The 14,621-nt window shown below is 35.0% G+C and overlaps 1 protein-coding gene across 1 annotated transcript in view; it reads left to right on the forward strand.

Annotated features, from left to right (window-relative positions):
- The window catches only part of Znf804b (zinc finger protein 804B), a 535,053-nt gene that overhangs the window by 433,691 nt on the left and 86,741 nt on the right, over positions 1 to 14,621 (forward strand). The window contains exon 2 of the mRNA XM_005387982.2: positions 5,841 to 5,984. Within this exon, the coding sequence (XP_005388039.1) occupies positions 5,841 to 5,984 (144 nt within the window). The remainder of the gene's footprint in view (positions 1 to 5,840; positions 5,985 to 14,621) is intronic.

Genomic DNA, 14,621 nt, shown 5'->3' on the forward strand with positions numbered 1-14,621 from the left:
CCCAGCGCCTAGAAACTCAGTCTGCAGTGTCACCGGGGTCTTTCTGTACCTCAGCTTTTAAATTTTGCCAAAATTATTCTTATGTTCATTCCCTGTCTCTCCCTTTCCCTCCCCTGCCTTTCCTTTCCTTTCATGATTCTCATGGACCTTCTCATGTCCTCATTTTTATGTCAATCCCCCTCTGATTTTTAGCCTCATGCCTCAGTTTCTCTATGTCTTAATCCCCTCATGCTGCCATTGGGTTTATCTTAATATCTCTGGCTTTGCAGGACATACTAGATTGTGAACTATGTTTGTATGTTTTGCTGGGGGCATTTACATTACACCTACATACCTTTCCTATCCTAGTAATGTGATCAGGTTACGGCCTCAGGGATGTCATTAATACCACAGAGGAAAGAGAGATGGCAAATGATGCACCATTTCCTGACAAGGAAAAAGAAGCAAGAAATGTGATATGAATGTGAAATGTGAAATGTGAAACAGTGGTGCATGCCTGTAATCCCAGCACTCTGGGAGGCTGAGAGAAGAGGATCACAAATTAGTAACATCCAATCTTAAAATTAAAAAAAAATTAAAAGTTACTGGGGATGAAGCTTAGTGTGAAATCCCTGAGTTCAAATTCTAGTACTGCATATGCATATAAAAATGAGATACATAACTTAGTCTTAAGATCTTATGAAATGTATTCACAAAACATGCCAAATAAATTAAATATTAATAAACTCTCTTATACTTATAATGTTTTGAGATGAAATGTAGTATGAAAAGTAAAGGTAGTTTTGGAAATATGTTCACATGAAGACACTAAGAATAACTACCAAATTCTCATTCTTGGTTGTTTAATGATCATAGTACAAGCCTACATATAATCTAAACAAATAAAAAACACACTTTTGCCATAGAACAGCCATGAATTCTTCATTATTTCTTCCGCTAGTTCATAAGCCTGAAGTACATTTGTGCAATGAGCAGAATTAACCAAATATTTTCTAACACTGTTGCTCCAATATCATAATAAATAAGAGAAACCACAATCAAATCAGTGTAATTTTTAGTTCTCCTCCAATCCTTGAAATTATACTAAGAAAGGGAAAGAGGAAGAACTAGTGGAAAAGACTAGATGAGAAGTAGTGGTTTGCCTTGAAGGTAAGCCCAGGAAGAAGATTTAGCACTAATTCATTGTTTTCCTCTGTGTCAATTCTCAGAAGTGACCACCTCGGCTGCTGTCATCTCAGTTCTTCCAGCAACTGGGTTTTTATTCTGAAATCCACCTACACTCACATTACTACCTGTATCCTATCCAACAGCTCTTGTATCCTCCGTTATCCAAATGCCTACTTGTATTCTTTTAGGGAATCCAGATGTTTGGTCTAAAAATATTTTTTTAATTTGCTACCATCTTAGGTGAAGGCAAATGTGCATATGGGCATATTTTTATTACCTTTTTGAATTCTGAACAACACAAATAACTTGTTTTAAAAATTCAATAAAAAAATTTTGCATTTTAAAAATTGTATTGGTACCTTTTATATATACATAATGACATTCATCATAGGAAATTTGTACCTGTGTATGATATATCTTGATTCCACATTTTTTCCCATTCCCCTCCCCTCCTTTCATCTCCTCTCCCCCTTCTTATTTATGAAAGATATATTTCAATTCTTTCTTCAATTCTATTTTTTTCTTATCCCTTTCTTCCTTTGCCCCCTCCTTTCCCTAGTTCCCCTTCTAATTTGAATGTTTTTTTCCCATTCCTCAATATCTATTATATATTTTGGTCCTTTTTGATATCTCACACCAGAGAAATCATGTGATATTTACACATGTGTGTCTGATTTATTTTACTTAAGAGTGTCGTCTCAAGGTGCATCCATTTATCTAGAAATGTCTCAAGCTTATCCTTCTTTATGGCCAAGTAGTATATATATATATATATATATATATATATATATATATATATATATATCCACATCTTCTTTTACCCATTCATCAGTTTATGGCCATCTGGGCTGGTCTGTTTGTGACAAACAGTTATTGCAAACTGTGCCACTGTAAACATGGGTGTGTATATATCACTGTGTTATGATGTTTTTAATTCTATTGGGAAGATACCAAGAAGGGGAATAGCTGGGTCAAATGGAACCTCTAGTTTTAGTATTTTGAAGAATTTCCACAGTGGCTGCCCCAGTCTATGCTCCCACCAACAGTGGAGAAGGGTTATTTTTTCCCCACAGCCCTGCCAGCATTTATTATTGGATGACTTCTTGGTGATAGCTATTCATTCTATCATCACTGAGATAGAATCTCAGCACTGTTTTAATTTGCATCTCTCAAATGACCAATGATTTCGGACATTTTTTCATGTATTTATTTGTCATTTGTACGTTTTCATCTGAGAAGTGTTTATTCATTTTAGATGCTCATTTTTGGATTGTCTTTAAATTTGGGGTGTCTGATTTTTTGAGTTCTTTATATATTCTAGATATCAGTCCTTTGTCTGAGGAATGGCTATCAAATATTTTCTCAGAATATTCTTTGTTTCTACACTCTGTTAGTGGTTTCTTTTGCTGTACAAAAAGCTTTTTAATAAAGTGAGGCACCAGTTGTTAATTCTTTGTGATAGTTCCTATGATATCAGGGTTTTGTTCATGAAGTCTTTGTCTACACCAAATCTTGCAGAGTTCTACCTCTTCTATCTTCCATCAGATTTAGCATTTCTGTTTTAGTATTTAAATCTCTGATTTAAATTTTTAGCTTAGTGCATGGTGACAGATATGGGTCTAGTTTTAATCTTCAGCCTATGGATAGTCAATTTTCCCAGCACCATTTATTAAAGAAGCTATCTTTCTTCTAGTGAATGTGTTTGGCCCCTTTATCAAAGAGAAAGTGGCTGAGTGTGTTTGGTATTGCTTTTGCTCTTTTAATCTGTTCTATTGATTCTTGGGTCTGCTTTCTTGCCAGTACCATGCTGATTTTATCACAGTAGTTTTGTAGTACAATTTCAAGTCAGGGATTGTGGTGCCACCTTCCTTGTCTTTGTTGCCCAGCATTTCTTTTGCTTTTCTAGGTCTCTTCTGGTTTCAAATTAATTTTAGGATTGTTTCCTCCAATTCAGTGGAATATGCTATTGGTGTTTTGATCAGGATTGCATTAAATCTGTATAATGATTTTGGAAGTTTGACCATTTCACTATGTTGATTCTTCCTACCCAAGAACAAAGGATGTTTTCCTATTTTCTGATATCTGCTTTTATCTCCTTTTTCAGAGCACTCAATTTCCCATGTAAAGGTCTTTTATAGATTAATTTATAGGTATTTCATTTATTTCAATGCTATTGTGAAAGATATGGTTTTCCTAATTTCTGTATCAGTAAGTGTATGCATGTATAACAATGGTATTGATTTTTGAGTGTTGCCTTTGTATCCTGCTATGCTACTGAATTTGGTTACCAAATCTAGAAGTCTTTTGGTGGAGGTTTTGAAGTCTTCTATGTAGAGTTGTTACGGCAGAAAATTCCCTTCTGTCCCAAATATTCCACAAGAGATGCCAATCGCCAGTGAGAACAAAATCAGAGTTTAGGGGCTGGGGATTTAGCTCAGTGGCAAAGCGCCTGCCTGGCAAGTGCAAGGTCGTGAGTTCAGTTGCTGGTACCGGAGAAAAACCAAAAAAACAAAAAACAAAAAAATCAGAGTTTAATTTGAGGCTAGCCACCCTCACTTCCTTTGCCAATCTGGAAGCAGGGGCCCATGGCTAACTTTGCTTCCCCTTATATACATTTTGGTTTCCATTGACAACCGATTGGGGTGTTACATTCTCTGTCCCCGGTGGGCATATGGTGTTTCTCTCATCCTGTTGGACCCCAGGTCAGTTGCAGGTCGCATGTCAAATTGTGATAGATGTTTCCCCCCTCATTATCTCCTTTTTACAACCTATGCATTCCTTTAGGGTTACAATGTTTATCTAGGGCCAGGAGATGGCATTACCCAGGCAGGGTCACGGAGGGTCACCTAGGCCTAGGCGCCCCCTTATCTTGGGGAGACATTCCTGGGCAGTGTTGATCTGGGGAATTAGCTCTTGCACTGTCCTGGGAGGCTTCCCGAGGCACCATGCAGGCTTTTTACCAAACTATTTTTATATAAAATAGTATGCTAAGATTCGTTGCCCCCTACAGAGTATCTTGTCATCTGCAAAAAATGATAAAATAACTTCTTCCTTTTCTAATTTTATTCCTTTTATTTCTTTCTCATTTCTAATTGGTCTGGCTAATGTTCCCAGAACTATGTTTTAAAAAAAGTGAATTTTGCAGTTTTTTAGTGGTATTTTGGTCCTTCTTGTTTTTTACCATTAATTTTTCCCTTTTATATTTGGGCTAGTATCATTATGCTTCAACGTATAAATCAATTGCCTGTTACTCCACCTACCCTAAGAAAATCTGCCTAAATTCCTGGTGGCCACATTTGTGATCTGGTCGCTGATGAATCTATCATGTAGGCTTATGGTCTGCTTTCTTGAAATAGAGAGCTACCCATTTTAGAGGAACAGCTAATACCTATCTTTTACTTTTTTTATCCATTCTTCTTACATATGTATGTGGTATCAGCTATGTGCCACCACTTTTTACTTGTTACTGAGATAATAGGGGAGAACATGCAGAATTATAGGAAGCATGAATCTGCAAGCTACAATTATCTGTGAGGTTCTAAATATGTATTAATTAAGTATCTATTTGGGGACAGACAATCCTTTGTTTAGCATTGTAGGGACAAAAAAAATGCTTTCTTTTCTTCAATACTTTGAAAGCAATAAGCATAAAAAGAATTAACACTAATTGCTGTATTTGGGGGATAGAACTAAATAAAATAGGATTAAAGCAGGATTTGATAAGGCATGGTGATGGCACATTAAGAAGTTTTTGATACATTAAGCAAGTTGGTTTAAAGACAGATGGCAGATTATAGCTGTTCACCAACAAGGGATCTAACATAGGTTGTCTGTGTCAAATCCTTATTCATTTACTAACTTCATGACCATTTGTGGGTTCTCCAAACATTGCTCAATACATCAGTAAAATTCAAATATAAGTAGAGTTTAATTCTTAGATTTGTTCTGAGGAATACATGAAGTAAGTCACATATCTGACACATAGTTTACTCAGTAAATATTCTTCACTATTATTTTATAGGTAATGAAAAAAAAGGAAGAGTGTTTTATGCAAGTGAATAGTATAGCCAAAACTGAGACATAGCATCCTACAATTGTAAGGATAACTGTTGTGAAGGACATGGAATGATCCTAAAAATAACATGCAGAAACTGACGGATGTGGAGAAAACTTCAGCTGAAGCTGAACACTATAGATACATTAGGTTGTAACTACCAGGTGAAGGGGTCACCCCTGGAGAGAAATGGAAGGGATTAGTTAGCCAGATGAAGGTGGAGTTGTGTGAGACACAAAAACATAATGGGTGATATCAGAGGAAATTTTGAAGTAAGAAGGAAGCATGAAGCAATTGAAGTAGGAAAGTCCAGGGAAATGGTTGATTATTTATAGGCAGAATCACAACTTAGAGATGGAATGTAAGAGGAGGGATGAGTAATGACTAGGCTGTAAGAGTAATCAGTGGGCTAATTTGAGAAAGCTTTTATGTTTATTGATGAGTCAGAGATGATGCTAAAGTGTAAGTTACTTCCTCAGTGACAATGAATTTACAGAAAATAATGAAACTCAACCTACCTTTTCTGTCCATATAGTATTACCTACCAACTTGATTCATATGGGAGAGTGTTATACTACCAGACAGAAATGTAACCAATATCTTTGCCTTTTTTTAAAAGGACTTTGCAGAAAAGGAGAAGTCCACAGCAAAGGCCCTGGAAGATGTCAAGGCAAACTTTTACTGTGAATTATGTGACAAGCAGTATCACAAACACCAGGAGTTTGACAATCATATTAATTCTTATGATCATGCTCATAAACAGGTAAGCCAAAGTGTGACAATTCTTCCAATTCCTATATTTCTATCTTCATCACATAACTGAATTTGGCCTTATTTATTATCATCTAAGGCTTTGAAGTGGGTTCTTTTTATGCCTTTTCTTTTTTTTCCCTAAAAAGTTTTTTTCTTTTTAAATATTAGGTGAAGTCGTATTTTTCTTGAGATGGACCATAAAATTAGAGGTAAACGTAAAAGTAATCTTAACACAGAATGACTTATTTATTGTAGAATTGTATTTATATATATGGAAAAATCAAGAACTAGTAAAAATAGTGACATATTCAAAGTCACCAAACAAGGTAGTTGTAAAGTTGGAAGCCTTGGTTAGCCCTAGGATAGAATCTATTATAAACATGCATGTTGTCTCAAGTACCCCAAGGTATAGGAAGTACTGGGCCTTTGGTAAAATATTTTTTTTTTAATTTTATTGTAAAGAGAGTAGTAAATCAGAAACAAACAAACAAAGAAATAGAACAGTAGCAGCATACCAGTATCACAAACATAAACATATCAAAACAAGAACAGTCAAAGTGATACAGGCTATCAAGACAAAATAATACGAATCAACAGTGGTTGTTACATTACATATCGCTATCCTCAACTACATTGCTCAGATTACCAGATGTAAGAATGAAAGATTGCTCAAACCATTATAGGGAATAAGAAAATAATTCTTCGATAAAACCGTAGAGATAATATAGAGTGTCACTAGACAAAATGGTAGGAGTTCACCATTGTAATTCCATTGCATATCGTTACCTTCAAATCAGTTGCTCAGACCACCAGACACAAGCATGAACAATCGATCAGAATATAAAAAATTGTAAGCATTAACTGTTCATTTCAATACACCATCAGACATCAGCAATACAGTTATCACAGCTATTCATGTATATATATATTTACATTTTGCTTTCCTTCTTTCTTTTTTCTTCTTTCCCTCATCCCAGTCGTTCCTTCTTTTGAGCAATTTCTTTCCCTTTCCTATTATCTATTGTAAGTTTTGAGCTTCATAATTATTAATGAAAGGCTACATTTTTGGTGAGTACAGTCTCTTGAAAGGAATGAAAATTTTACTTAATAAATGCACTATTTATTTATTTATTTATTTATTTATTTTCCCAGTACCGGAAATTGAACTCACGACCTCACGCTTGCCAAGCAGGTGCTGTGCCGCTGAGCTAAATCCCCAGCCCCTAGGTACACCATTTAAAACAAAAGTTCAAATAAGCAAAATTAAGTAAAACTGACAGGGAAACATTTCAGTTAATTTTTTTAAAAATCCAAATCATATACAGTGGTACTTCAGTTTATGAACTTAATTTGTTCCATTATTCTGAGGAGGGGCTGGGGATTTAGCTCAGCGGCAAAGCGCCTGCCTGGCAAGTGCAAGGTCGTGAGTTCGGTTCCCGGTACCAGAGAAAAACCAAAAAACAAACAAACAAAAAAAAAAAAACAAAAAAAAAACCAACATTATTCTGAGGAGCATAGCCACAGTCATGTTCGTCACCGGAGGGAGAGTTCACAAAAGGAAGCAAAATTTTGCCAAACGCTTCTGTTTGTGAGTTGTTCATGAACAGACGTGTTTAGGAACTGAGATATCACTGTAGGAATGTGTGTCATCAGTGTGGATATTCTATATACATGACTACTAATACTACTTTCTTTGTCTGTAAAAGAGGAACCCATTGTTCACATCCTGTTAGATTTTGTCCTTGCTGTTTGAGGTATGAAGCCATTGCTGGTGTGGGACTTAGGAGTTGAATACTGTTGAGTAAGAAAGAAATTCTATGTGTCCACAACATTGCTCAGAATTGTGAGAAGGTGCATATGTCTGGTGACAAATGGACTTGACACATTGGAATCTGTGGGTAACTCTTGTGTACTCTGTATCTAACATATTTACTCATAGAGAACAAAAATATTTTTTATGACATCATTTATATGTATTAAGTACGTACTGAATGTGTGGTCTTAGAAAACACATGGCTGCAAAAGACACAGCTTCTATCCTTGTAGAGAAGCATGTGTGTGTATTTTGCTGCATTTTTTTGATAAGGGCAAGATCAATGGGAAAAATCATTTCAGGATTGTAATTGCCAAATCTTGGTGTGAGAAATAATCACCTTGAAAACATTAATAATACAAACTACTCATGTACTCTCATTCAATAATTCTGAGATATGTCCCAATAATTTATAATTCAAAGTGATAAAAATGAAATTTTCAAGCATATAAAAATGAGCTATTTGTTTATCACACAACTTCAATAATAATCTCATTTCATCTATAACACTACCTTACAATCCCTACCCTCACCAATGCTAATTTATTTTGAAACAAATTCCACACACATGTTTCATCTCAAAGCATTTCATCATGTATTTATGCCTAAAACTATAACTATTATCACACTTAAAATTAATCCTAACTGCTGAATATTAATGACTGAACTTATTTCTTTAATTGCCTCATAAATGATTTATAAATTCATGTTCCTTGAAATCAGTATCCTACAATCTGAACTTCTGACATGTCTTTAAATCTCTTTTAACATATTTTCACCTGTAGGATTTCCCTCTTCAAAATTTTACTCCTTGAAATCTGATTCTTGCACTCAAAATTCTGTAGATCTTCCCACATTCTTTTATACTTTCCATGGTTTTCTGTGTTTCCTTTGAGCTGGTGGCTACAGATAAAGATATAGCCAAATTCAGATTTCTGTTTCTTTCTAAGCAAAAAAATATCTCAGAAAGGGGGTCATGTCACACTGTAATAAGGTAGATGATATCTGGTTGTCCGGCTTCATATAACCTTAAACTTAATCAGTGTGCTGACATATTATCAGGCTGACTAATTATCATTATGTACCCACCAGCATTTTTCATGCATGATTTTCTAAACATTGATGATCATTCGCTGAAGTAAACTACCTCATTTAGAGTTGTAAGAGGATGTTCCTAATTCTATAATGCCTTCATTTATTAGATAGAAAATGTTTGCAAAGATGAAAATTTCATAGACATTACACTGTAAGGGACTTTATGCAGGTGATCTTCAGGGTACACATTAAGAAGAAAATACTCCAGGGATTCAGAGAAATAAAAGGTGCATGGAATAATGATATTTGATCTTGTTCTGTGTTTTCCATGTTATTTGCACATACATAACAATATATGTTGAAATGAAGCCCTAATGATGGGATGTCATTCTTTGTAGGAGAAACATAAGAAGTTCAGGTGAGGAAACAGGTCAACAGTAGGAACCTTGTGGGAATTGTGGAAGGTTTTAAACTACAAGGGGCAAATCATTGACATCAGGTGTGCATGGCACAGCATTCCTTGTTACTTGGAATTCTGCTTAATTAGTTTCCATTTTAGCACTTTCCTTAATCTCGTATCCACTGGATTCCCAGCATGAAGATAGAGCAACTGCTTTCAGTCTATTCCATCTACACATCTCCTTCTGTTTATTTATAGACTGGTACTCTGCCTTTCCTAGGCATGGTCCTCCTTCAAACAGTGACAAAGTTTCTGTGTGTTCTACTGGGTTAGTTGTGAAAATGGATGAATTTTGTCCCAACCTTCACAAAGTTACTTAATTTCCAAGAAAGACAAATCATTAGGACTTTAAGTGTTGTAGAGTTTCATGCTTAGACTTGAAAAAGAGCATGCAAAACTAACTTCAGGAGGAAGAGACAGAAATGATCTGAAATTGAAAAGTGAGGAGAAGGCAGCCATGTGTGAAGAATAGGTCCTACATGGTGGAGAACCTACACCAAGACCTGGGGCAGTAACAAAGTATGTTCTGTACAGGAGCAAAGGACTCACTGTGGCTGCTGAAGCTGCCATCTTTGTGGTGGAGATACCTTCAGAAGCCTTCCAAACCACACCCATACTCCTTTTGTCCTTCTTTTGCAATGTGTCTTATACTCGTTTCCTCTCCGGATTCTCATCTTCACCATTTTCATTTCATCTTACCCTTCAAGGACTACCAGGGAAGTGTGCACTCCCTAGCTTCACTATTTACACTATGACAACCTTATTAAGTCCAGATCAGACTTGCCAAGGTACCACACTGATACTATCACTTCTTTCCTAAAATCCTTCAATGATGGGTGAGAGATTATTTTTAAAGGTCTGAGCTGTTTAGCTTGTCATTCAAGACCTCCACAGTCTGGCTCTTGCCTCCACTTCCAGATTTTCCTCCTGGAACTCCAGAATTTTCCTACAGTTTTCACAAGTGCCTTGTGCTTTCCCACCTGCTCCTTCTGGCTCACACTTACTCCTTTGCTTCGTTGTCCTCTCATTTTGGGGCTGTGTTTCAATGTGTACATCTGCATATTTAATGCATAGATTGAGAACTTATATATGGATATTAGAGGAGCTGAGATTTCAGGGCAAACTGTTTATGCACACCTTTTTCAAATCCCTTATGCTCAACATCTATTAATACTACAGAAGATTTTTGTACATGTTTCCCACTTTGGGAAACACGGGAATAATTAAATTTGCTGCAGACCTTGTGAAACTGCTTTCATGAGCAATGTTAAAATATTGTCATTTAAATTCACTTTGGCCCAAAATATTTTGAAAATTAACTCAGTTTTAGATAAAGCTAAATTTAAAAATTCCCTTTCAAATGAAACTGAATTCTTATGTAGTAAATGGAAATATTCATTAAAGTGAAATATGCCAAGAAAAATTTCCCCCAATACAATCCTAAATATATCTTGATTCTTACTTATTAAGAACCCTTCTTGGTAGAAATGATGATTATAATGATAAGAACAGGGATTTGGCAAAAAAAATATTTTGGCCTAAGTAATATAAACCACTCCGATAATTTTCGTTTTCATATGAAGTCAGATAAAATATTTATATTCTCCTGATGAATTTCCAACGATATGATCTTTTGGGTATATGCAGAAAAAAATCCAAGTGAATTCATTCCATTACTCATCAACAGAACATATTACTAGAAAAAGTAATTTATATCATCTTTGCTTTCCCTTCATTCATTTATGATTGCTCAGGATCCTTCATTTTAAAAAGCAATTTTTAAAATGTTCATACTTTCCTATGTCCAATTAGTAGCACACTCTATGTGCTTAGTTATTTTAGTATAAAGATATTATTCATAATTATATTAAAATTCTAGACAAGAAATAATTTGAAGACTAAAGTAAAAAATGCTATAATTCATACATTTATATGAACTCCATTAGACATTTTATACATTTCTCTAATGTAATAAAAAAATTAATCTATTTTTTGGTAATATTTGTAGAAAGACATCAAAAACTGTTGAATGTTTTTCCTCAGTGCATAAAAATAATAATTTTTTTAGCTTTGAGAACTTCACATTTTTGGAAACAATTCAATTGTTTACATACTGCCTTGACTATCTTATAATTCTGTGTAAATGTCAAGCATTATTCCTAAAGCAATTTGAATATGTATACAAATTATGATCACTTAGATAAAAATACCATAGCTCCATACCTATTAATATAGCTAACATGTCAATAGAAATTTCTGTGAGATTGCTTTGGAGTGGTAATCCCTCCTCAAGACTATTTGCTACGAGTACTTCATACTGAAATGACTGGAACACATCCTCACCTGAAGCGGAAATCTCTGCTGCCCCAGAGACACTCTGACCCACTTCTATTCAAAAAGAAGCAAACAAATGAGCTCGATCTCTCTTTGACTAACCCATAAAATACCTTCAGTATTAGAAAACAAACCCACTTTCATATCCTCCACATGTGGTGCTTAATCCTGCTAATCTCCCCTGTTTCACAATAGGATTTATTTTCACTCAGGAGGTGCTATTCTCTCCTCAAGCTTTAGATTTGAACTCCAACTGATTCATTCTTAAAATGCGGTTTTGGATTCTTCCCATCTCTCCTTGCTCCAGGTTTACTATCTAAACAAATCTACCTTTGTCATCCTGACTCCAGGAGCACAGGAATCCACAAACTACCAAAACTGTATTCAAGCTCATTATCTCTGGTTCCTCGCTTACAATTTGATTTAAAATTTCTCCCCAAATAGTACCCAAATAGGTCCAATCATATATTTCACTGCATTGTGTTTTAGTATGAGTTTTTGTAATGTGCCAGGAAGTGTTAAAGTCCAGACAATTATGGGCTCAGTGAGGTTGAAGAAATAAAAACTGAATGTCTCTTTCTGTGCACTGCATTCACCTTCTTGAAGAGGCTTTTTGAGAGGAACGGTGTCTACCAAGGCAAACATAAGTTAAAAATGTAACTTTTAGTTCTTTCTGTCTCCGTGCCAAAGTACTTCTTTAGCTGATGGCACTTTCAAAAGCTATTCCATCTATCTAGAATATTATTTCATCAGACTATTAACTATTTGATTTTCTCTTCATTTGTGTCTTAGCTCTAATGTCGCTTTGTCAGCAGTATCTTCCCTTTTCATCCTAACTGATGTAGTGGGTTGCTATTTCTTTAAATTCTGATACCCTGCTGGCACAATCAGTGGTGGCTGAATTCTCTCCAGAACAAACTGGTCAATATTCAGGAATTTTATGAGTTTATTGTTTAACCATCTGTGGCTTGAAATTAGCCATGGTGGGAGATCTTCCAGCATAACAAATCAGGGCTTCTTATGTTTCATGTGGTTTTCCTATAGTAGTGATATGCTGCACAAAACTCTTTTATCTCTCCACATAATGAAAAAAAAAATACTTAGTTTTAAATTTTTGTTTCTCATCTCCTCTTTGCCATCAGTCTCATTTTATTTTATTTTATTTTGTCTTTTTGAGACAGGGTCTCACTATGCAGTTCAGGCTGGCAATCAACTCACTTTGTAGCCCAGTCTGGCCTCAAGCTCACAGCAATTCTCCTGCTTCAGCCTCCTAAGTGCTGGGATGAAAGGTGTGTGCCACCATTCCCGGCTTTAGTCTCACTTTAAAGGAAAGGACAATGTTAGTTCTACTGGTCCTCTGGCATCTACAGCTGGGCCTGGTGCATAGCAACAACACAGTAAATGTATTAATGATGGATGACTGGCTGGATAAATGAGTTTTGAAGCCAAGCTATTCTACTCTGTCCTACATTATGTCCACCTATCTCTGATTAATCACAACTGAAGTAGATAGAGTGAATATTTCAGTGGACAGAGGTGGAGTTTCTAGCATCAAGTTCTTTATAATTACTGAACTAAAGTTACATAAATGCACATTTTTGTAATTTGAGAGAATGCTTCATCCCATATTAATGCTGGTATTGTGTGCCAGTGTGAAAACTCCAGATTTAACTGTATTGGACACTGCTATTCTTTGTGGACTTTTAAGCAAGCAAGTAATATGATCAACTCTGTGACTTAGAAAAGTAATTCTAAAAGCAGTTTAAGGACAATAGTTAATATTTAAATATGTAACTATCGACACATATCACAAAGAAGTTTAAATCTGTGACCAGAGGGCACTTAAGAGTCCAAGAGAGATGATGTGATTTTTAAAAGGAATGACGGAAAGGGAAGTGAATATGTATATCTATTTATATATCTATAGATATGTAGATAGACATCCATATACTTTGCATGTTTTATATCACCAATAGTCAGCTAAATATAAATTTATGGGAATTTGAAAAATAAATTGTCAAATATGAAGACAGAAATACTACCATGTTGACTAGACATGGGAAATAGTCCTTTTGAGAGTGTGAACTGTTTCAGTGGTGTTTTGGTGATCCACATTTGATTATTTATCAGAGATCTTAAAATCAATTTTGCCATGGACTATTCCATTCAGCCCATGTTCTTGGAAATACTCAGATGAACCTTAAAGGTGTGTGCACAAATTTATTTAAAATAGAAAAATACAGGAAATAACAGAAGCAGAGTAAAAGAGAATGGCTAAATTACGACACATAAATTAGAGTAATATAGGAACCAAATTGTGCGCAGATTTGTATTTCACTTGAAATTTAATACTGAAAAGTGATGCTTGGTGCCAGGCATGGTGGTTTACAGCTGTAATCGAACCACTCAGAAGCCCAGGGGAAGAAGATGAGGTGTTCAAGGCCAGCCTGGGCTACAAAGTGAATTTTTTTTCTAGCTTTAGATATACAGGGAGTTACTGTCTTTAGAAACAAAAGTGATATTCAGTTATTTTCAACATTAAAATCAGGAAATATAAAAGTACAAGACAATAAGTAAAAATGTTTAATGATAATTTGGTTTAGATCATTTCAAAGATGTATCTATTTACTACCCAACCATAAAGTTTTTGGGTTTTTTTCCTTTTTTCCATAAAGTTTTAAATAACAATAAAAACATAAAATGCAGTTAGGCTGTATTTAATATTCTGTCTTCGTATGTTTTCACTTGATACTGTATCTTGACAGTTCATAGATATTTGTATTTGACTGCATTATTTAATTAATACATTTAATTGTTTAGTATGGCAGATATTGCTTGAACTGAGCTTCTTAAGTTATTATTATTACTTTATAGCTGCCTTTTCTTCTTCTTTTTTTTTTTGTACAACTGCTTATATCCAGAATAAGAAATCCCCTAACTCTTCTATTTTCAGCATGTACTATTGCTTAGTGTTAATTTCGCTGTAAATTGCATGCAGTATATAA

Source organism: Chinchilla lanigera, unplaced genomic scaffold (assembly GCF_000276665.1).
Source record: "Chinchilla lanigera isolate Chin_1 unplaced genomic scaffold, ChiLan1.0 scaffold00031, whole genome shotgun sequence".
NCBI lineage: Eukaryota > Metazoa > Chordata > Mammalia > Rodentia > Chinchillidae > Chinchilla > Chinchilla lanigera.